General features: G+C 47.9%; 1 protein-coding gene across 1 annotated transcript; it reads left to right on the top strand.

Moving 5' to 3' along the window:
• The first annotated feature begins 1,940 nt into the window (after positions 1-1,940).
• Positions 1,941-19,645, top strand: ndufa11 (NADH:ubiquinone oxidoreductase subunit A11). The gene is made up of 4 exons (XM_056277830.1): positions 1,941-2,054; positions 6,134-6,226; positions 18,613-18,735; positions 19,459-19,645. The coding sequence occupies exons 1-4, from the start codon at positions 1,976-1,978 to the stop codon at positions 19,569-19,571; spliced, it is 408 nt and encodes a 135-aa protein (XP_056133805.1). The 5' UTR covers positions 1,941-1,975; the 3' UTR covers positions 19,572-19,645.
• Positions 19,646-24,479: the final 4,834 nt, after the last annotated feature.

A 24,479-nucleotide genomic window follows, 5' to 3' on the forward strand; every position in this document is an offset into this window, starting at 1 on the left:
GCACCGTCACACCCCAATCTCCAGGTGGTTCACGCAAGAAGAAGACAGAGTACCCAAGATGCACTCGGATAACTTGCACGGAGTTACAATAAAAGTCCGCAACACTGCCACTTACTGGTCAAAACATGCAATGACAACCAAAACTATAAAAATACACTCACAATCTGCTTCACAATTTAAATACATCAAATGACATTTTACAAGGCTTGACAGTGTAATGATTACATATATTAACAGTTAAACTATACTAAATTTAAGTGGAAAATCATTTAACATATTTAACAGATTTACCACCCGGCTACATTAGCTACAGTGTCAAAGAGACATCTGGAATTTTGTGTATTAATATTGATTAGATCCAAATTTAAAACTTGTCTTTTTGCCTTAGCCTACATTTATTTGCCTTTAAGTTGAGTGCTTCACAATCTGTACTGCATGGTGGGTCAGTTTTTTTTCAATGAATTCACTGTTCTGCTGACGAGATTATAGATTATTGACTATTGTAAATTGTTCTCTTCTCATATGTCTTTTCTGTCTCTCTCTGAATGATGTTTTCTCCTTTCTCTTCTTCTGTGTGTGTGAATGGTGTAATGTGAGTCTCCCCTGCATGCACGTGCAGTCTGTCCTCCTCCTAGGTCTCCATGGTGATGGTGGTCACCACCTGGACACTGCTTGGCATCCTCCTCATCACATTTTCTTCATATATTTTATAACTGTTATTCTCTTTCAATGTTGTTTTGTGTAAATTGTGTACACACACATCATTGTATGTTGTCTGTCTTGGAAGAGAGATCCTCCTCTGTTGCTCTCCCTGAGGTTTCTTCCTATTTCTTCTCCCTGTTAAAGGGTTTTTAGGGAGCTGTTCCTTATCCAATGTGAGGGTCTAAGGGCAGGATGTTGTCTTGCTGTAAAGCCCACTGGGGCAAATTTGTAATTTGTGATATTGGGCTATACAAATAAAATTGACTTGGCTTGTAGACCAATTACACCCTTCATGGCAACGGCCCCTGATGGCAGTGGCCTCAGGTGGTTTTAATGTTTTGGATGATCGGCATACATGGCACCTTTCACAGATAGTCACAAAATGCTTCACAATGACGAAAGGCACAAAAATATAAATAAAGATTTAAAAAATAATCAGAGATTACATAAACCAAACAAGCAATGCACAGACTAAACAAAAGCCAGACTTAACAGGTGAGTTTTTAGCTTTTTAAGTCTGGCCACAGTCGACAGACCACAGAGCTAAGGGGGGGGGTCCACATTTTGGGGGCCGCTACTGTGAAAGCTTGGGGGTTTTTAGTCTTGTACGAGGTACAGAAGATAAAAGTTTATCAGAGGACCCAAGTGATCTTGATGTTGTGTAAGGGCAAACTGGATGGTGATCTAGGAGGGAATGTGACCTACTAACAGTCCTATAGATAGACTCTATAGGTCTATCTATAGGACTGTTAGCAGGAGAACAGTGGCTTCTCAAACAATATGGTGCACAGTGAGGGTTTCATTGCTTCAGACAACTACATTATCATCACTACAGACTGCACATGCACAAAATCATTGGCAATGTGTTCCCTTAGCCCCAGAAGCCAGACTACAGTAAATGATTACATGGATATGGCAACTATACATCGTGTGACAATAGAAAAACATCTGTAATTTCACATTCTCTAAACTAGTTTATTTCATTGTGTCGCAAATTATACGGCAATATTTTTCATCACTTGGAGAATAGATTATTGGCTGGTATCTCAATCTATTGTGAATAACAATATACGTATTTATTGATGTCCACCCCACTGAGAAGATATGATTCTTTGTTTTAAATAGACGTTGCGGCCAACACTCCATGCCAGTTGGTGGCGGTAATGGGCCAGAATTTTCTTTGCCAACCACCAATGAACCTTAAAAAACGAGGAGGAAGAAGACGACCAGAAGAAAACTTCCGGTGGTGAATGTCCTTGTAGTGGAAACGAAAATGGGGTACTGGGACCTACAAGAGGGTAAAGACTGCGTTGAAAAGACATGGATCACCACCAAAATAGGCACTGCTATAGGTAAATATCACCACATTTGATAACACAACAAACAGTTGTACTAGCCGCCATTCCATGATCGGAAACTTGGTCAAAGGCAGGCTGGGTCAAATGTTTTAACTAGCTAACCAGCCTGGAAGCTGTACCTCTGCAGACCGCACAAGCCATTCATACACGTTTTAACTAGCTAACCAGCCTGGAAGCTGTACCTCTGCAGACCACACAAGCCATTCATACATGTTTTAACTAGCTAACCAGCCTGGAAGCTGTACCTCTGCAGACCGCACAAGCCATTCATACATGTTTTAACTAGCTAACCAGCCTGGAAGCGATACCTCTGCAGACCGGCATAAGCCATTCATACATGTTTTAACTAGCTAACCAGCCTGGAAGCTATACCTCTGCAGACCGGCACAAGCCATTCATACATGTTTTAACTAGCTAACCAGCCTGGAAGCGATACCTCTGCAGAGCGGCATAAGCCATTCATACATGTTTTAACTAGCTAACCAGCCTGGAAGCTATACCTCTGCAGACCGGCACAAGCCATTCATACATGTTTTAACTAGCTAACCAGCCTGGAAGCTATACCTCTGCAGACTGGCACAAGCCATTCATACATGCAGTGCAGAGGTGACTGCTTTAACACCACACGGGCAGCACGGCTTCCCCTAAAATTTGACTTCGAAATGCACAATGGAATATTTACCAATGTGTCTTCTCTGTATTAGTCACAAGAGAGTGCAGGCAGGGTGGAGAAGAGCATCAGGAGTGATTTGTGACAGAAGGGTACCAGCAAGAGTTAAAGGGAAGGTTTACAAGATGGTATTGAGACCAGCTATGTTGTATGGTTTGGAGACAGTGGCACTGATGAAAAGACAGGAGGTGGAGCTGGAGTTGGCAGAGTTGAAGATGATAAGATTTTCACTGGGAGTGATGAAGAAGGACAGGATTAGGAACCAGTATATTAGAGGGACAGCTCAGGTTGGACGGTTTGGAGACAAAGCAACAGAGGTAAGATTGAGATGGTTTGGACATGTGTGGAGGAGAGATGCTGGGTATATTGGGAGAAGGATGCTGAATATGGAGCTGCCAGGGAAGAGGAAAAGAGGAAGGCCAAAGAGGAGGTTTATGGATGTGGTGAGGGAGGACATGCAGGTGAATGGTGTGACAGAGGAAGATGCAGAGGACAGGAAGAGATGGAAACGGATGATCCGCTGTGGCGACTCCTAACGGGAGCAGCCGAAAGTAGTAGTAGTAGTAGTAGTAGTAGTAGTAGTAGTAGTAGTAGTAGTAGTAGTGTTGAGTCTTATCTTTTGCAAAAGACTGGCCCGGTTCTTTGATTCAGGTCGACATAGGCAAATAAGAAGTCAGACGACTTCTTGCTGGTTCGTGTCATTTTATTGGCACACAACAAATAGTTCACAGGTAATGCTGCAGCGCTGGAGACGTACCCTCGGTGCAACCGGGAGTCGTCTGCCAAATAACAGAAACACATAGTGATATATACTAAAACAACAAGGCGTGGTTCTTTTTCAGAGACAGGCGTGATCTTCTTCTTCTTGGTTTCCCTTCGTCATTGTCGATTACATTTTCCTCGTGTTGTTTTGCAGGTGTCGTTCCTGCTCCAAGGCCGTCCTAATCAGGCCGGCGTACACAGACTCCCTGGCCGTCCTAATCAGGCCGGCATACAATGTTCCTACTCTCAGGCCCAGCTCCTTTAGTAGCAGTAGTAGTAGTAGTAGTAGTAGCAGTAGCAGTAGTAGTAGTAGTGGCAGTAGTAGTACTAGTAGTAGCAGTAGTAGTAGTAGCAGTAGTAGTAGTAGTAGTGTCTGGAGGAACATAATGGCAATAAAGTCAATTATCAAATAAGGGAGTTGAGTGTAACACATGTGAGCAACATGTTATTCAAATTAAAAAAAGCTGTCTGTAGACCCATAGTAGCACTCAAAAGAATTGTAATGCATTGCATAAATTCAATTCAGTTGAATTCAGTTTATTGTCATTAAAAACAATGTGCAGGCACATGTGTAAAAATGAAATAAGGGCTGCGGCTTCGTCAAACAGTGCAAGACAGACACAGACAAACACAACAAACACAGTATAAGATATACACACATGAAGACAAAAAGCTAAAAGTAAGTTAAGAAAGAGCTGGAGTACAAAATATTTAAAAATATCTACAGACATTCAGCAGGTGGCCAGGTTCAGGTGGGCAACATCTTGGGGAAAGAAGCTGTTTTTGAGCCTGGTAGTGTGGGCTCTGAGGCTCCTGTAGCGCCTCCCAGAGCGCAGGGGGTTTTAACTAGTTAAAGTGTATTTAAACTCAGTGTGTTTACCTGTACCCAGTGTATTTACCTGGACCCAGTGTATTTGCCTGGACCCAGTGTATTTACCTGGACCCAGTTTGTAGCCTTGGTTGTTGAAACGAAACGTGTGCGGCGAGCAGCTGCAGCTGCAGTAGGATGTTGCGGTGATCGGTGTGAGGTTTCTTTTGTTTATTTCTCTGATTTCAACACGGACTTGTCTTTCACAACATGGTACTATCAGGGAGAACATGAGGTGCATGCGCTGCACGCATCAATAGTGAGTTTACTGTCCTTTGTGATGTGACTGAGACACAGGGCGAGGACCCGTGTATATCACTGACGTAACGGAATCAAGCAGAAACATTAAAACAAAAACCATGATGTAAATCTTAATTTGGAATTATGAATAATCACAGCAAGGTAACTGAACTCTAAAATTACATCATGACATGCAGTTGTTGAGTTATAGATCACTTATCAAGTATTTTTACCACTCACAATAGGATTAGGGAAATCATCTTTTGATTTGAGTATACTCTGCTGATCCCGTGGGGAAATGCTGCTCTGCGCGTAACCCATCCTAGCTGTGGAGCTAGCTGTGGAGCTAGCTGTGGAGCTAGGAGCAGTGGCCAGCCACCGTGCGCCACCCAGGGACCCACTCCAGTTCCTCTTGCCATGCCTTGCTCAGGGGCACAGACAGGAGAGTTAACCTTAACATGTGTGTCTTTTTGATGGTGGGGGAAACCAGAGCACACGGAGGAAACTCACCTTTGTTTCAAAATTATGAAAACCGCACAGAAAGTGTGTAACCACCAGACAGTCATCGTAAACCAACTCCGAGTCACTGGAATTCCACTCCGAAAGTAACTGAAAGAAAGTATTGCTGTAATTTTATTCAAAGTGTTGTACCTGAGAGAAAACTTAACTCACATATGTGTCCTTGTTGCTGCACTAGCGCCTCCTCTGGTCGGTAGGGGGGCCTGTTCGGGGGAGGGGGAACTGGGGGGGGGGGGGCTGGGGGGAATAGCGTGATCCTCCCACGTGCTACATCCCCCTGGTGAAACTCCTTGCTGTCAGGTGAAAAGAAGCGGCTGGTGACTCCACATGTATGGGAGGAGGCATGTGGTAGTCTGCAGCCCTCCCCGGATCAGCAGAGCAGAGACTGGGACAGCTCAGAAGAGTGGGGTAATTGGCCAAGTACAATTGGGGAGAAAAAAGTGGGAAAAGTGGTGTGTTGATGTGTGGATTATTTCAAAAGTGAGTCGGCTTCTATTAAATACGTATTTTCAGTTACATAATTTATTTACAAATCATTTATGGGGCGACAACTTACTGTTTTTCAGACATTGGAGGGGACATATCCCCTCCGACCCCCTCGGGATCTGCGCCCAGGGGGGAGACAGAATACCCCTACAGGCTCCCCTCTCGAGTGCTGCCAGTCACACTCCCTGTGAAGCCTGAGCCCTCGGCAACAGTGGGATTCAAACTACAAACCTCAATTTTGGGACACTTTCATAATAGTTCACTGCACCACCCGAGCTCCCCATTAATGAGTATTTTACCTGGGAAAACGAGACGGATTAGAGAGACACTGATGTTCTCCCTCAGTGATTTTGTTGAATTTGTCACCCAAGCAGTCAGTCTTGCCATCAAATGTAAAAACATGAAGTACCACCCATTCAGTTGTGTTGCGTTTCACTGCAGGACTGGTGGCTGTAGCCGGACATATTTTGGTGTTGAATATGAATTTATTTTCAGTTGTGCTCATTTTGTCGTGCTTGTGTGTTGCAGGTCTTGTTGGTTCAGCGTATCACATCGTAGCGTTCCAGCCTGACTCTGCACTGGCAGCTCTGCAGAGGGCCACCAGCGGAACCGTCACCATGGGTAAGTAGTGAAGCCAGCACCGAGGGCCTTCTCACACCTGAAGGTCTGAGCCAAGGTCTGAGCCAAGGTTCATGTTTGAATACATTTAACATGGTTAGTTTTGGTTTCACGTTGCAGTTATGCAAGCACACTGCAGAACTTGACATGACACACCTGCGTGCTGCTCTCATCGCCTACATGGGCTGCATCTCCCTATACTTGACGGTGATTGGTTGGTAGATGGGTGTGCGTATAATGTCGGCATGTTGTCAGTTTGGCGGGTAGCCTTCTATCACTGTTTGAATTAATGGAGAATAACGAATGAACGGATTCGTTGCGTTGCTGCTCTAATAATGTTATTATGATGTTCCTACCAGCAGCACTCACTCCTAGCGCGATACCGGAGACTACTTCGAATGCACCACATCAACGTCCTCGTCATGCGAAGTTTGATTTTATTGTTATGATTTTTTTCCAGTTGACTTTTCATAGCATTGTTGGATCATATTTCAGTTAAAAACTTGTTCTCCTCTCCCCTTGTGCTACCGCGGCTCATTTTTCCTTTTTCCGGTTCTCCCAATAGCCTGCTGGAACTTCCTGTAATGGGTCCAAAAGTCTGAACCATCCAAAAAATGTTTTCACACTAGAAACGAACCAAACTGTGGTTCAGTTTGATCCAAACCAATACCACCTCTTTTCATAGGACCAAGGTGTGACTGTTTGGTCCGGACCGTGGTGTCACACCTGTAATTTTAGTTAAGATCAAACTGAAAAGTCCGAAAGTCCAGACCAAACAAGGTAGGGGTGGAAGTGCTCTTTGTCATGGCTTTCTAATCATGCCAGTATGTAGACTTGCAGTTGTACATTTCCAGGTCTTGTGTTCAGATCCATGTCATGTCATCACCATCAACTGAAAACAGATTCTGGCTTTTCTCTCTGCGGCTCAATGAAAACCAGCTGTCAAGAAAAAGATGCTGAATTCGAGCAAAAAAATGCACTTTTTACACATAAATGATCAGAATTATAACTCTTTCACTTACTTATTACAGTGATTCTCGAACTTTATTCAGTGAAATACCCCTTGGGACATACACTCATTGTGTAACCCCTCCTTTTGTACTTTGTAATTCAAATTTCAATATAAATGTATGCATCACCCATACAGTTAAGAGGCTGTGTTGGTTTTTACCATTCACTGTAATAATACAAAAAAAAAACCTCTGTTTCATATTTTCCATCGTGTCCATGACTAAAAAACGTTTACAACAGTTCATGTCTTGATGCATGCTCAATACTCCAGGTAAGGAAATCCCAGAAAGGTGAGTCCGTTCATCTGGACATGAACGTTTAGTGGGAGAAACATTTCATCATCATCTAAGTGGCTCCATCAGTCTCAGCTGACTGCAGGTACCCCCACCCTTCAGCACGGATGCATAACGACCGAAACCAGCACAGTTGCATCACAAGCAAAACCAGCGATCGGTTTCATATGCAAATTGCCATGACCATTAATTAGACTTAAAACGTGTACTATTCACAGAGAATTGGGGAATAGTTGCAATAGTGGTGAGGATTGCCTTAAACATGTACGTGAGTATGAGCAAACTACTAAGAGGCCGGACAACAGGAACGACCTGAGATTCAGCCTCAGGTGCAGACAGAGCGGGATTACACTTACGAGCCTGCAGATGAAATCTTCTGTCAAGGGCCACCAAGCTAGCAAGGTCCCCCAGAAGGCACAGAGCCAGCTGCTGAATGAACGGGTGAGACAAACTAATTTTACCATCAACGCTTTGAAAGCCAAAGACGAGCAGATCCAAGAGAGACCTACGTCGCATCAAGATGAGACCACTTTCAAACATATGATGGAGTTCATGGAGAAGGCTCGTCTAGCACAACATGGAAAGTCAAAAGCCAGGCAGTGAAAGAAGTCCGACCTACTTACTGTACACTAAAGACATCAGCAGACAACAGACGGCAGCCTCGACAGCCGACAGACAGTAAGACACCAGACACACACCAGTGATGTGGACAATTGGGTGAAGAATCTGTCCAACAGACAACTCACCAAGGCGGAGAAATAAATCCTTGCTAAGGAGCTGAATTTTGCTGTCATGCCTAGGCAAATCCCGCTAGTGGAACGGATCACAGCCACGGAATCAGCGATCCATTACAACAACATCACGGACCCGGAAGCAGAGCAACCGTGGACAAAAGTTTCAGCCTGCCTCAGCAATGCGAAGCGGCCGCTGTCCAACATCAGCAGAGACAAGAGGAATGCTCTCACGACTCTCAGTAAGGACAATAACATCATCATCATCCTTCTGGCGGAAAGAGGCAGATGCACTGTTGTATTAAACCAGACAAACTATCATGAGAATGTTATGACGTCATCTAGCGACATGAATACTTATAGGCCCCTGAAACCAGATCCAGGCAATGGTCACAAGAAAAAGGTGATAGATGGTCTGAAGCTGTTAGAACAGGACAATAATATTGACAGAATGTTGTACCACAGATTATACCCAGGGGGCGCTACACCTAGTCTGTGTGGTTTACCTAAGATACATAAACAGGATGTGCCATTACGGCCTATTGTTTGTATGATTAATTCAGTGTGCTACAGCTCGCCCACCCCGCGCCGTGGCCCGCCCACCCCGCGCCGTGGCCCGCCCACCCCGCGCCGGCAGCCAATCAGCTCGTCAGGGCCGGGCTTAAGTTTGGTGGTCTCCCAGTGCCCATTGTCAGTTCGTACCGTAACCTCCTCGCAGCAGTGGCTACCCTTCCCTTACGGTGCTTTTCTCTCCGAGCTCACCCCCCCCCCCGCCTTGGTTTATGGTTTCCCTTGCAAAGTTTCCCCGTGGAAGTATCCTGCTGTGTTCCCAGTTTGGATTACCCGCGAGTTTTTTTCCTCGGACTTCCCGTTTTCTTGTCGCTCATTGCCCTCCTGTGTTTGACCGTTGCACGAGCAAGGAATAAAGTACGCCAGTTTCGGCTAACCCCATCTCTGTCTGGTGTCGTGCGCTTGGGGTCTTCCACAAACCCTAACAGTACGAACTGACCATGACGACCCCAGCCGACACAGAGAGCGTACCAACCAGTCCGGTTCAAGCGGCTCTCATCAGACAGATCCAATTGACCAACTCCCACACCCAGCAGCTAGAGGCAGCCTCTGCTGCGGTGAGGGATCTTCAGACTCGGGTCCAGCCCCTCCAGGCCTGTGTGGTTAACCTAACGAGCCAGCAGGCGGAGTTGGCGAGCCAACAAGCAGAGATCCTGCGGCAGTTGCAGACCATCACGGCGGCTCTCACCATCCAGCCACCGGGCCAGCCTGCCCCTGGAGACGTGGGTAACCTGCCCCCCGGGCCCGCTGCCCCAGTTTACCCTGTGGGGCTCAACCCAGTTCCCCGGGAGCCCTGCCTCTCCAGCTCACGACCATTTGATGGCAACTTTGAGACCTGTGCCACGTTCATCATGCAGTGTGAGCTGGTCTTCCTGCACCAACCCAGCATGTTCACGTCTGATGCTGCCCGTGTCGCTTATGTGACCAACCTGCTCACAGGCGGAGCAGCTCAGTTGGCCACTGCTTCCTGGTCCATGAAGGCCAGTTCCTGCCTCACCTATGAGGACTTTGTGGCGGAACTACGGAAGGTTTTCCACCATCCAGTCGGTGGCCAGGACCCCAGTGCTCGGCTGAGCAGTATCCAGCAGGGCAGTGGCAGTGTCACAGACTACTCGGTGGAGTTCAGGCTGGCCGCAGCTGAGAGCAGCTGGAATGACCAGTCACTTCGGGTCACCTTCTGGAGAGGTCTCAGCGAGGCTGTCAAGGACCAGCTAGCCACCCGGGAGGAGCCCACCTCCCTCGATGACCTGATCAAGCTCGCCATCCGCATTGACGGAGGCGCGAGCGAGCCCTGCGTGGATCCCCGTCCATTACCCAGTCGTCCAGCACTCCTGACAGGACCCCTACTCCTGCTCGCCCCACTTTCCCTGTGGCCGTTTCTCCCCCCGTGCCCCAGACAATGACGGGGGAGGAACCTATGCAGCTGGGGCGCACGCGCCTTAGTCCGGCCGAACGGCAGGCCCGGTTCAAGGCGGGTCAATGCCTCTACTGTGGCCAGAAGGGACATCTGATCAGCGGTTCCCCCACTCGGCCAAAAGACTAGGCTCACTGGGGCCCCGGGAGATCCTAGTGAGCCGCCTTTCCTGTTCCCGCCGTCCTGCCCCACAGAACCAACTGGTTAGCGTTACCCTGGCCTGGGCTGACCAGCGGCTCACGGTGGGTGCACTCCTCGACTCGGGGGCTGATGAGTGTTTCCTGGACTCAGAGATTGTTGCCCAGGCTAACATCCCGCTAGAGACACTGGAGAAGCCCATGGAGGCCTTCGCGCTGGACGAGCGCTGCCTGGCCAGCGTCACCCAATGCACCCACCCTGTCTCTCTCACCATAGCAGGGAACCATGTGGAGAGACTTCGGTTCTACATCATCCAGTCCCCGTTAGTCCCTGTGATCCTAGGACGCCCCTGGTTCGTGCAGCATGAGCCACACATCGCCTGGGCCTCCGGTACCATCATGGAGTGGAGCTCCTCCTGTCATGCCCAATGTCTCCAGGCTGCTCCCGGCCCATCCCCCCGATGTGCCCCTAGTGCCCTGCCTCCTGACCTCTCCTCTGTTCCCCCTGAGTACCATGAGCTAGGTGAGGTTTTCAGCAAGACCCGGGCCCAATCTCTTCCTCCTCATCGGCCTTATGACTGTGCTATCGACCTCCACTCTGGGGCACCCCTTCCCAGCAGTCGTCTGTACAGTCTGACCATCCCCGAGAAGGCTGCGATGGATGAGTACATCTCCGAGTCCTTGGCAGCGGGGCTCATTCGGCCCTCGTCCTCCCAGGTGGCAGCTGGATTCTTTTTCGTGAAGAAGAAGGACGGGGGCCTCCGACCCTGCATTGACTATCGCCAACTCAATGAGATAACCGTCAAGAACAAGTACCCCCTTCCTCTCATGAGTTCCACCCTTGAGCCCCTCACCCAGGCTACAGTCTTCACTAAGCTGGACCTCCGGTGTGCCTATCATCTGGTCCGGATCCGGAATGGGGACAAGTGGAAGACAGCCTTTAAGATGCCCCGGGGTCATTATGAGTACCTGGTCATGCCGTTCGGCCTCACCAACGCCCCAGCGGTATTCCAGGCTCTCATGAATGACATTCTCCGTGACATCCTCATCTTCTCCAGGACCCTCGAGGAACATGTCCAGCATGTCCGCCGGGTACTCGAATGTCTCCTCCGGAACCGGCTCTTCGTCAAGGCAGAGAAGTGCCGGTTCCATTCCCCTTCTGTTGACTACCTGGGCTTCGTCGTTGAGAGGGGACAGACCCGGGCCGACCCCCGCAAGATCCAGGCTGTGGTGGACTGGCCCGATCCCACATCACGGAAGGAATTACAGAGCTTTCTCAGGTTTGCGAACTTCTATAGGAGGTTCATCAGGAACTACAGCCGCGTGGCAGAACCTCTCACCAGGCTTACCTCCTCCTCCCAGCCGTTCATCTGGTCCCCGGCTGCCCGCTCTGTGTTCCAGTCCCTCAAGGAGAGGTTCACCAGCGCCCCGGTCCTGCTCCACCCCGACCCCAAGAGGCAGTTCATCGTGGAGGTGGACGCTTTGGACATCGGGTTGGGGGCTGTCCTCTCCCAGCGGTCAGCATCTGACCAGAAGGTCCATCCATGCGCCTTCTTCTCTCGCCGGTTCCTCCCCGCCGAGGAGAACTACGATGTCTGGAACCGGGAGCTGCTGGCAGTGGTGGCTGCTCTGGAGGAGTGGCGCCATTGGCTGGAGGGGGTGGAACAGCTGTTCACCATCTGGACTGATCATAAGAACTTGACGTTCATCCGAGCAACCAAGCGCCTCAATGATCGGCAGGCACGGTGGGCCAGCTTCCTCAGTCAGTTTGACTTCACGCTGACTTATCGCCCCGGGTCCCGCAACACGAAGGCAGGCTCCCTGTCCCTACAACACCCGAGGAGGGAGCCAGCTACAGAGGAGCCGACTCCCATCCTTCCTGAGGCCAGGGTGGTTCGCGTGGTTACCTGGGGCATCGAGACCGTGGTCAGGCAGGCGTTGCACTCCCATCCCGCCCCGAGCCACGTGCCTCCACGCCGCCTGTTCGTCCCGGACTCAGTCCGGTCCCGGGTTCTTCAGTGGGGCCATGCCAGTCAGTGTGCTTGCCACCCGGGTGTCCACCACATCTTCACCTTCCTGGCTCGGCATTTCTGGTGGCCCACCATGAGGAACGACGTCAGGGACTTCGTAAAGGCCTGCTCCGTCTCTGCTCGCAGCAAGGCCTCTCACCAGGCACCCGCGGGTCTGCTGCAGCCCCTCCCAACTCCAAGCCGGGCCTGGTCCCATGTGGCGTTGGATTTTGTCTCCGGACTGCCTCCCTCCCAGGGTAACACTGTGATCCTGACAGTGGTGGACCGCTTCAGTAAGGCAGTGCACCTGGTGGCCCTCGCCAAACTCCCATCGGCTTCTGAGACGGCGGACCTCCTGATGAGCCACGTGTTCCGTCTCCACGGCCTTCCCCTGGACATCGTCTCAGACCAAGGGCCCCAGTTCGTCTCCCAGGTATGGCGGGCCTTTTGTAAGGGGTTAGGTGCCTCTGTTAGTCTCTCCTCTGGATATCACCCACAGACTAACGGGCAGACGGAGAGGATGAACCAGAGCGTGGAGTCTGCCCTCCGGTGTGTGGCCGCCAAGAAGCTCAGCTCCTGGAGCCGGTTCCTCCCCTGGGTCGAGTATGCCATCAACTCCCTGGTCAGCTCTGCCACCGGCCTCTCACCTTTTGAGGTGTCCCTGGACTACCAGCCCCCTCTCTTTGCTGCGCAGAAGTCGGAAGTGGCAGTTCCCTCCATGCAGGCCCATCTGAACCGGTGTCATCGCATCTGGGAGGTGACCAGAGCTGCTCTGCTCCGGGCAGCTGAGCGCGCCGGTCGGGGAGCCAACCGACGCCGGTCCCCAGCGCCTACGTACCAACCAGGCCAAAGGGTGTGGCTGTCCTCGAAGGACCTCCCGCTTCAGTCCACCTCGAAGAAGCTGAACCCCTGGTTTGTCGGGCCCTTTGAGATCAGGAAGGTTCTCAGCCCCGTGGTGGTGAGTCTGAAGCTTCCGGCTTCCTTGAAGATCCATCCCGTTTTTCATGTGTCTCGGGTTAAGCCTGTCTCCCACAGTCCTCTGATGCGTCCGGCCCCAGCTCCGCCTCCCCCTGAGATCGTGGATGGGCACCCCCAGTGGAAGGTCCGCCAGCTGCTGGACGTCCGGCGCCGAGGACGGGGGTTCCAGTATTTGGTGGACTGGGAAGGCTATGGTCTGGAGGAACGTAGCTGGGTCTCCCGCCAGCTCATCCTGGACCCTGGGCTGCTCACTGAGTTCCATCATTCCCATCTCGACAAGCTGGGCAAGTCGCCTGGTGGCTCCCGTGGAGGGGGGGGTACTGTTACGGCTCGCCCACCCCACGCCGTGGCCCGCCCACCCCACGCCGGCAGCCAATCAGCTCGTCAGGGCCGGGCTTAGCCGTCAGGGCTGAGCTTAAGTTTGGTGGTCTCCCAGTGCCCATTGTCAGTTCGTACCATAACCTCCTCGCAGCAGTGGCTACCCTTCCCTTACGGTGCTTTTCTCTCCGAGCTCACCCCCCCCCCCCCCCCGCCTTGGTTTATGGTTTCCCTTGCAAAGTTTCCCCGTGGAAGTATCCTGCTGTGTTCCCAGTTTGGATTACCCGCGAGTTTTTTTCCTCAGACTTCCCGTTTTCTTGTCGCTCATTGCCCTCCTGTGTTTGACCGTTGCACGAGCAAGGAATAAAGTACGCCAGTTTCGGCTAACCCCAACTCTGTCTGGTGTCGTGCGCTTGGGGTCTTCCACAAACCCTAACACAGTGACCTATAACCTCTCTATGTTTCTGGCATCTATTCTGAACCCGTTGGTAGGCAGTAAAGAACACCACATTCAGAACACTATGGATGTTGTGGATCAGGTGAGAGACTTCATCATGGAGTCAGATAAAACAATAGTCTTTTGTGATTTTATGTCTCTAGTCACGTGTTCCTGTTGATGAAGCAGTGGAGGTAGTCCATATGAAATTACAGGATGACTCCACCCTTAGCAATAGGACCACCCTTAACACTGACCAAGTGTGTCTGCTCCTGAAGCTGTGTCTTCAGTCCACATACTTCACATACAGGGGCAGTACTATAGACAGAGGCAAGGGGGCAGTAAATGAGAGCAAGGAGGAAGAGGAGGAGGAGGCCTCATGTGTGTGTTCTTTGATGCTAATAGCCTCGTGATACAAGTGGGGGAACGTTGATCTAAAGACAGAATGATATCGCCAACGTCTGTTCTTTCATTTACCACAACTTGTGATTCCTCACATGGCCTCACTTCATGAGTCATTAGGCTAAAGGCCTACTGCTGATTTACATATCCACATATCGTGAAAAGATGAGTTGCAGGTTCCTTCCATCCACATTAACCATTCAAGCGGGTAGTGTGCAGACCACCTGGGTAATGTGCACATTACCCGCCCCGTTGGGTAGTCTGCACATTACCCGGGTAGTCTGCACATTAACCGTTTTTTGACATTACCCGTAACCCGTAACATATGCACTGTTTGGTATAACTGCGGCAGGCATACGTCCGTGGAATATTTACACCCTGGAAGGATGTAGCGTGGATCCAAGTAGGAACCCTTCGTCTTCCACTACAGAAAGAGGCTGCTGATCAAGGCTAGTGAATTCCACCATCTTGGCTGATATTCTTTTGACTTCTTGCCGTCGCTGCTGCAGGGCTGCTGCAGGGCTGCCGCTGCTGCTACAGGGCTGCTGCAGGGCTGCTGGTGTTTACACGTCTCCCCACCTGACAACTGCGTGATGGAAGACGGGGTTGCTAAAGGGGTAGCCGGCTGTGCTGAGTGTGCGCTGGCTTGCCTCTCCTACTCGCTGTATTCTTTGACGTGATGAATTCCCACATGTGTAATGAGGTTGATGGTATTAAAAGGTCGTTGTTGCGTTCCCCCACGAGGGATTTCTGCTTCACACACACTGCATACAGCGATGTTATTGTCTTCTTCAGACACCTTGTAGAACTGCCAGACGGGGGAAGCCCTCTTAGCGAGCTTCTTTTGCGGTGCACAGAGAAATGTTTCACGTATTTTGCGTCATGTGATCGGCTCTTCTAATCGGCCTTCATAGAGAGCTCCGAGCAAACCATTTACAATGACAATCGGCCAATAATGATCGGCGGCCGATCGATCGGAGAATCCCTACTTTTTATGTATCTTAGGTAAACCCTACAGACTAGCTGTAGCTTCCCTGGACATAAGCTATGGTATAACATTCTGTTCTAACCGCTCCAGACAAACGTTCACCTCTTTCTTGTGACTACTGCCTGGACCTGGTTTCAGGGGCTCATAAGTATTCATGTGGCTAAGTAACGTCGTAACTGTCTCATGATGGTCTGTCTGGTGTAATGCAACAGTGCACCTGCCTTTGTCTACAGGAAGGATGATGTTATTGGCCTTACTGAGAGTCGGGAGAGCATTCCTCTTGTCTCTGCTGATGTTGGATGGCAGCAGCTTCACATTGCTGAGGCAGGCTGAAACTTTCGTCCGCAGTTGCTCCACTTACAGGTCCACGATGTTGTTGTTACAGATCGCTGATTCCGTGGCTGTGATCAGCTCCACTAGTGGGATTTGCCTCATCATGACAGCAAAACTCAGCCCCTTAGCAAGGATGTCTTTCTCTGCCTGGGTGAGTTGTCTGTCAGACTGTTTCTTCACCCACTTGTCCACACTGCCGGTGTGTGTCTGGCAGGAACAGGGACTGTCTGCCGTTGAGGGCGTCATCCATTGTCTGCCAATGTCTCCGGTGTGCAGCAAGTAGTTTGAACTTCTTTTGCTGCCTGGTTTCCGACTTTACGTGTTGTGCTAGACGAGCCTTCTCCATGAACTCAGTCACACATTGGAAATTGCTCTCATCTAGACGCGATGTGAGTCTTTGCTGGATCTGCTCCTCCTTGGCTTTCAAAGTGTTGATAATAAAATTAGTTTGTCTCACCCATTCGTTCACTACAGCTGGCTCTGTGCCTTCTGGAGGATTTTGTTTGCTCGGTGGCCCTTGACTGAAGATTTCATTTGCAGGTTCTTAGGTGTAATCCCACTCTGACTGCATCTGAGGCTGAATCTCAGGTGGTTCCTGTAGTCTGCCATCTTATGCGCCGTTCACTTGTACTCACGTACAAGTTTCAGGAAATTCTCGCCGAAATGAGTCAAAATGTTTTTATGCATGCTCAATAATCCAGGTAGGAAAATAACAAAAAGTTGAATCAGTTTATCAGGACAGAACGTTTAATCTCTCATCTAAGTGACCTCTTCAGTCAAGAGTACATCTGTCGCCATCTTACAATGTCGTGATTGCAACCATTCCCACATCCTCTGTGAATAGTGCACATTGCCATTGAAACTGTAGTTAATGGTCAATGGTTGCCGGCAGCCATACCAACATGTACCCTGGCTCTGCCAAAAGACGAAAGATAAGCAGGTATGGGCTTGGCTAGTACTTGGATGGGAGACCTCCCAGGAAAACTGAGTTGCTGCCGGAAGTGGTGTTGGTGGACCAGTAGGGGGCAGTCTTCCCTCTGGTCCTAATAAAATCAACAAATATCAAATCCCAATGCCCCAGTGTAGTGACAGGGACACTGTGCTGTAGTAGATGCCGTCCTTCAGATGAGACGTTAAACCGAGGTCCTGACTCACTGTGGTCATTAAAGATCCCACGGCACTTATCACAAAAAGTAGGGGGTTCCCCGGTGTCCTGGCAGCATTCCCAACCTGGCTCTTTCCATCTGGCCACCTAATCATCCCCCATGTAACTGGCTCAATGACTCCCTCTCCACCTCAAGCTGATGTGTGGTAAGCATTCTGGCGCAAAATGGCTGCCGTGCATCACCCAGGTCGTGCTACACATTGGTGGTGGTTGAGGTGAGTTACCCCCTTCAATGTGAAGCGCTTTGGGTGTCTAGGAAAGCGCTATATAAATGCAATGATTATTATTGTTATTGTTATTATTATGGCAATTTGCATATGAAACCGATCGTTGTCACTGTAATGTCACTGTATTGTTTATAAGGGTGGGGACACCTGCAGTCATTTGAGACTGAAGAGTTCACTTAGGTGATGATGAAACACTGTACATGAAACATTGATGACACAAAGATTGTATCATCAGCATAACAAAATGGACCTTACAGTATTGTGAAACTGTACTATTTATTTATATTGTGAACAAGAGTGGATGAAGACTCTCTATTCTTCATCCACTCTTATGAAACACCATCACTGACCTCAAGAGCGCTTGATTTAACACCATCACCATTTTATAGGAGAGTTGATGTGATGCATTTTGAAGTGTAAAGCCTTTATACTTCTTACAAAATAAATTTAGCAAAATCAAAGTCGTGAGAACAAAGCCAGAGAAATGTTGCAGCATTTCTCACATGTGCTCTCTGGCTTGAGTAAACCAGCCTAAAACATAGTTTCCTCATATAATTTCAACTGGTTTTGAAAAGTACATATGTAGATACATTTGTAATTAACAACAAAGGTTGAAAGGATGACATAAAGCAAATTTGGGAATTGAGAGGGACGATTTTTGGATAATAGGTTTGCATATGATGGAGGGCAGGAAGTGATTTTCTACATAGGAAGCACTATCACAAACTTTCAAAATGCCTGTGTTTGGCATCATTAACTGAGAAACCACAAGGAGTTTTTATCGAGTACCAAAAGTTGTTCATGAGGGGGAAAATGCAAGAAATTGACCGAAAACACTGGAAAAAATGGCTTGTGAACCGTCGTCTGCGGCCGGAAGGAGCGGCGTCAGATAACACGAGTGTGTGCAGGGAGCACTTCGTCAAAATATCACTCTTCATAACATAAGATCATATCCAACATATCTTACTTCCTGTTTACACCTTCCTCTCATAATATCTAAACTAGCACAGTTCAGGCTAAACTAGCTCCACCTCATCCATTCTGCTTTTCACTTCCTGTCCTTCATCTGACTCTCGCGCATCATCACAATCACCTGACTGTAAACAAGCTATTCATTTTTTTAGCCAATCTTTTACAGGGGATAATATCAAAAAGAGCTTTGTTGGGTTGGGTGGTAATCATTTTCTTCACAGAACTGGATAATATTGTGAAGAACAGTGCCATCCAACACTGGTAACTAACCAGACTGTTTTGTGGAAAGCAGCTGTTGAAGTTAGAAGTGTGCCAAACCAACATCCAAGTGTGTTGGATGTTGGTTTGGATATAGGCTGATAGACTGAGTCTTCTAACTCTTTGTCTCTGTTCCTATATATACAGCCACACTGGGGGCTATCTTTGGAATGACAACATGTCTCAGTGCTCAGGCTCGTGATGCTCCAGATGACCCCTTGAACTACTTCATTGGAGGCTGTGCTTCAGGCGTGTTCCTTGGAGCCAAAAGTAAGTAGCAAGAAAGTGATTGAGTAAAACAGTAACGAAAGACTGACCAATCCTAAGCTCCACCATTTGTTCCTGAACACTATGCTTAACCCTTAGCTTCACAATGAAGACACAGTATGTTGTTAACAGATGTGCCTGGGGTGACCCCTGTAACAGTGACCCCTGGTATCCCAGTTGAGTGGATGACATTTAAGTCCTTTTCCAGCAGTGCAAAACGACTTGGTTGGATAGATGACATTGTGATCAGACAGGTAATTACGATCAAAGCCATGCATCATGAGGCTCGTAGGCTCTCGGCAGTTGAGTCAAGAATTATTTTATGCTTGAGATTGTTTTGCCAGAATTACCCTGGTAAAGGACAACCCTATGTCTGGGTAGGGACATGAAGATGGCAGCAGTGGTAAGACTGGGCAGACCTTTGGATTGATCAGTTGTGTTGCCATTGCCTCAGGCTTTACACTTACAATTCTTGCAGTCTCTGATTTTAAAGCACTGTGCTTGTGTAGGGATGAGGGGAAAAACAGAAGTAAAGTTTACTAACGGGCCTGTAGCAAAAGGACATGTTGTAAACATACAAACACACACAACAAATACGGACAGACAGATAGTGACACAAACATGCATACCCCTTGGGGATGAATAAAGTATTCTGATTCTGAAGTATTCTGATTCATACATTGTTAAAGGGTGCTTTGTGTCTTTCTATTTGTGTCCTTTTCACAGCCCACAGTGGTCTAACAGGTACATCAGCCTGTCTCACTCTGGGAACGGTGGCAATGTTCACTAAGATAGGCAAGATGGAGGGATGGAGGCTATATGGACCCCCCAAACTCTAAGGAAAATGAGGAGGACAGAAAGATGTGTACATGCTGTATGTTGAGTTTTACTGGAATAAAATCTTCTAAAATGACTGTATAGCTTGTGCTGTCTGTTCACTTCAGGTCATGAGAATTTCAGATCATCTTACACAGAAAAGTTAAACCAGTTCACCTGGACACCAAATTTAGTGGGAGGAATATGTCGTCGCTCACCTGTGACTTTGTGTCTCAGCTTACTGCAGGTATCCCCAACCGTATAAATGGTACAGTTACATAACCACCAAATCTGGAGATTTTTTTTTTAATTTCTGGAACTTTAAACACAAAAACACACACATAAACCATCGCATATATATGACTGAATAAATTAAGTAAATGAACTCATTCTTTAGAATGAGGTAAACATTGGCAGAGGAGGTAATGATAGAAGGGTAATAACAGTCACAAGAAAAACATAAAAATACGTCCAATATACAAGACATTTTGGTTTGTGTAGCCCAATATCACAAATATCACAGTACCATCTCCAGTCGAAGGATCCTGTAAGGTTTGCTTGCATGTGGTAGCAGTAGCATGGCAACCTGGGCTGACCCTGCCAGCAGCAATGAAGAGCCAGCTCCTCTTCGCTAGCATTAGCAATGTTAGCAATAGCTCTAGAGCAGCAGCTTCTTAATGCTCTTTAGTAATGTTAGTGTTGTAAGTAGCCGCCATGATTATTTGCATTGTCTTCAGACACGAATACAGGATGTCATAGAGGGGAATGGCATGCATAAACAAGATTCTGGGTCTCAGTTACTTAAGCAGTTCCTTAGGGGCTGCTGGGGTGATAGTTTGATAACTGCATTGTATCTTAAAGAGCTGCTCAGCAATCCCTTTAAAATAGCACCCACCTTCTCAGAGTTGCTCCTTAAAATCCGAACTTATAAGAAAGAAAGTCAGTTAAATGAGGCAAGAAGAAAGCGACATGTGGGTGTCACATTAACAAAAGTTCATACCAGAACCCTTGTGTATTGATGAGCTTGACGTCACAAGCAGTAATGTCTCAAAGGTCCAAGTTGCTGCCAACAGAGAATAACTAGAAGAAAGAATCAAACAACTAGAAGCTGAGCTCAGGAGAAATACTTCTTCTCAAACTATGCAGCGACACATAAATGTAAAAGATGGGCAGAAACCCTCAAACGAATCTAAGAACACTAATATGACTTTACCAGCTCCTGCGTTGTCTACAGGACAATGCACAAAAGTCAGGAAGTTCTGTTACAATTGTGGGAAGGACTCTCACATGCTGCCACAATGCACTAACCAATCGAATGCTGTTTTGGTGCAAAGGAAATTGTGTGAGAGGTACAGCAGTAGACAGGGCCAACAAATTGCCCCACAGTCAAGCCTAACATGTAGGAGCTCCTGCTATGGAGCAAGCGGGAGCTCACAGCCAAATCAGTTCCACCCGCCCTGGTGGTATGTATGAGCTCCCACAATTGCAAGCCAAAATCACTCAAATCCCCGATGGTGTGGTTGGAGAACCCTGTGAGGATGAAGCTTGGATGGATGGAGTTCATTGTCACTGTTTAATGGCTTCTGGGTCACAGGTCACTATTGTATCTCAGTCATTTTATTTCCAACATCTATCCCATAGACAGCTGTACACAACTGAGAAAGTACTTGACATTGAGGGAGCAGCGGGACAAGTTCCCTATTTAGGGATGTGTTTCTGTCTTTGTGTTACAATGCCGTGGGCTGGGGGAAACCATGTTTCGTTTCATTTCATGTATGCAAGTGCAATGAAATTAAACGACAAAGTTTTTCTGATTCTGATCATCATCATCAGCCGCTTCTCCGGGGTCGGGTCGCGGTGGCAGCAAGCTAAGTAGGGCATTTCAGACGCCCCTCTCCCAAGCAACTCCCTCCAGCTCCTCCTGGGGGATCCCAAAGCATTCCCAGGTTCGTACTGAAGTGTCATTCTTTACTGTTACAGACTCTGCAAAGCTTACTAGGTAAAAAGTTCAGACAGTTGGAGCAAGGCCCTGGGAGGAGCCCAAGGAGGAGGGGGTCTGAAATTAGTGCGCAAAGGAGTGAGAGATTTGCCTGAGGAAGATCTGGTAGATCGAAACATCCAGCCATCCATTATCCAAGCTTCTCATCCCATTCGGGGTCACGGGATGCTGGAGCCTATCCCAACAGTCATTGGGCGGCAGGTGGAGAGACATCTTGGACAGACCATCACAGGGCTAGATCGAAACATTGCTGAATAAAATAAGTATTGGGAGCATGTCAGTTTGCAGACTTCACTCCTTTGTTGTTTTGTAATTTTTGTCTTGCACCTAAATATTTTTTCTGGATGTGTGCACACTTGGTTCCTCGCCTGGAGTGAGAGACGGGAGCATACAAATGAACAGAAAGGAGCAGCTGGCTCTTGGGTCGAAGAATTTCAAAAGATGGAGAAAAGGAGAGGGTCATTATGCATGTGGTGTTCCCAACGCAGAATATTAACCAGTGTGGGTTGGTTGGTTTTGAATGTGCACAGACCAATGGGATTGGTGCTGAATGAGGTGGAGGTCAGCTATTGGTTGTTCCTGAAGAGTATATAAGGCAGAATCGCCACCAGAGCGTCCTCTTGGTACTCCGCTCTACTCGGGATAGCTAGGTTGTTACAGCGTAAGAATAAATATACTACGTTACTGTCATAGGTCTGCCGTGTGCACTTTCCAGTTATCTACTTAAACAGTTTTAGAACAGTATTAGTGTTTCATACACGGCAGTTTGGCGACGAGGATGGGATGTTTAAGTTGGAAGTCACAGAGTTAGCATGTCAAGCAGCTCCAGCGAGGCAGAAGTCAACGACGAACAACCAGAGAGAGACGTAAGGTGAGTGAAAAGACCGTCGAACATAAGATGGCATTCGGTAAGCCAGAAGATTTCCACTTCGAGGAAAGTGAGGAAAGTTTTGATAGTTATCGCCAGCGGTTAGAGCAGTACTTCGCAGCAAATGGATTGGACACTCGAGATGAGAAAACCAAAGCGGTATTTCTTACGGTGGTAGGAAAAAGGGCACATAGCTTGCTGATGGATTTGTGTGCACCAGATAAGCCATCGGGTAAAACATATGAAGTACTGGTGGGAATGCTAGAAAAGCACTACATCCCGAAAACCAACTTTATTGCCGAGAGATGCAAGTTTCACGGAAGAAACCAAAACGAAACAATAAGTGAGTACATTGCACGTTTGAGAAAGTGAGCAGCCACATGCAAATTTGGAACATTTTTAGATGCAGCACTGCAGGTTTGTCTGTGGAGTTAAGAGCAGTGAGCTAAGAGATCGGTTACTCAATGCGGCTCACACAAAAGACTTAACGTTACAGCTCGCAGTTGAAATGGCGCTTTCTTTTGAGGTAACAAAAGGCAACAGTGTGCAACAGTTTGCACAGAAAGGCTATAAAGCTAATGTGGTAGAAAAGAAGGCTAACCTAAAGCATAGAGAGGCTACGGTAAAGTCTACAGCTAATGGAAAGCCCTGCTATCGCTGCAATGGAAAAGGCCACAGACCGGATGAATGCAGGTTCAAGGACGCAGAGTGTCACCAGTGCAAGAAAAAGGGACACATCGCAAAAGCATGCCGTTCACCTAAAGAAAGAAGCTATGGCAAGGCATCGAAAGGGACCAGGCATTTGGAAAGTTGCCACGCTCTCAAGCACGGGACATGTACAAATTCCAGCGCTATCAAGCAGCAGGGAAGACTTGGTTGCAACGCTCCCCAGCACGTGGACCAGAGCAACGCTCAGTCTTCAGGCAGATGGAGATCCTATCCAGCCTCAGCTCTGCAGTGCCAGAGACGACTGCTGTGTGCCGACAAGGTGCATGGTGGATGCTGTACAGAACATTGACACTGGTCAGACATTGGACAGTGGAGGGGCCGAACTTTTTGCAATGCACACGGGTAAAGGTGACATTGTGAAACCCTACTATGTGTATGTCAGTGTAAATGGTACAAGGGTGAAAATGGAGGTAGACACTGGCGCAGCCGTGTCAGTGATATCTGAAACTACTGAAAACCCACAGTGAGGAATCATTGCCGTTGATAGGAAAATTCGCAGCAAAGGTGAAATGCAAGGAACGCTCAGAAAAGCTAGAATAGTTTGTGTGCCTAAAAAGGATGATAGTGTGAGAATATGTGGAGACTACAAGGTCACCATCAATCCATGGTTGAATGTGGAACAGTATCCACTACCCAAAACCCAAGATTTATTTGCTAAACTAGCAGGAGGTCAGCAGTTTACCAAATTAGACTTGTCGCAGGCTTATCAGCAAGTTCTGTTAGAGGGCAATTCAAGACATTACCTAACTATCAACACACACAGAGGGTTGTATCACTACAATAGGTTACCCTACGGTGTTGCTAGCGCCCCTGCTATTTTTCAAAAGATTATGGATCAGGTTCTTCAGGGCATGGATGGGGTCATCTGTTATTTAGATGACATCTTAATTACTGGAAAAGATACAGAAAGGCACATGACTAACTTGGAAGAGGTGCTTAGTAGACTTGAAACTTACAATCTCAGGGTTAAAAGAGAGAAGTGTGCATTCATGCAGAACAGTGTTTCATACTTAGGGCATGTCATTGATGCCAGGGGCATACATCCAATGAAGGAAAAGACAGATGCTATTCAGAGGGCTCCAGTTCCGAAAAATGTAACTGAACTCAGGTCATTCTTAGCTGTTAAACTACTATGGGAAGTTTATGCCTAATCTATCTACTCTGATTCATCCAATGACAGCATTGCTGCATAAAGATGCAACCTGGGAATGGTCAGAGAAATGTCAAAGTGCATTTGATAGTGCAAAGAAGTCTCTTCAGTCAGATAAATTGTTAGTACATTTTAATGCAGAGTTACATATCATACTAGTACGTGATGCTTCTTATGGAGTTGGT

The sequence above is a fragment of the Lampris incognitus genome, chromosome 3 (assembly GCF_029633865.1).
Source record: "Lampris incognitus isolate fLamInc1 chromosome 3, fLamInc1.hap2, whole genome shotgun sequence".
NCBI lineage: Eukaryota > Metazoa > Chordata > Actinopteri > Lampriformes > Lampridae > Lampris > Lampris incognitus.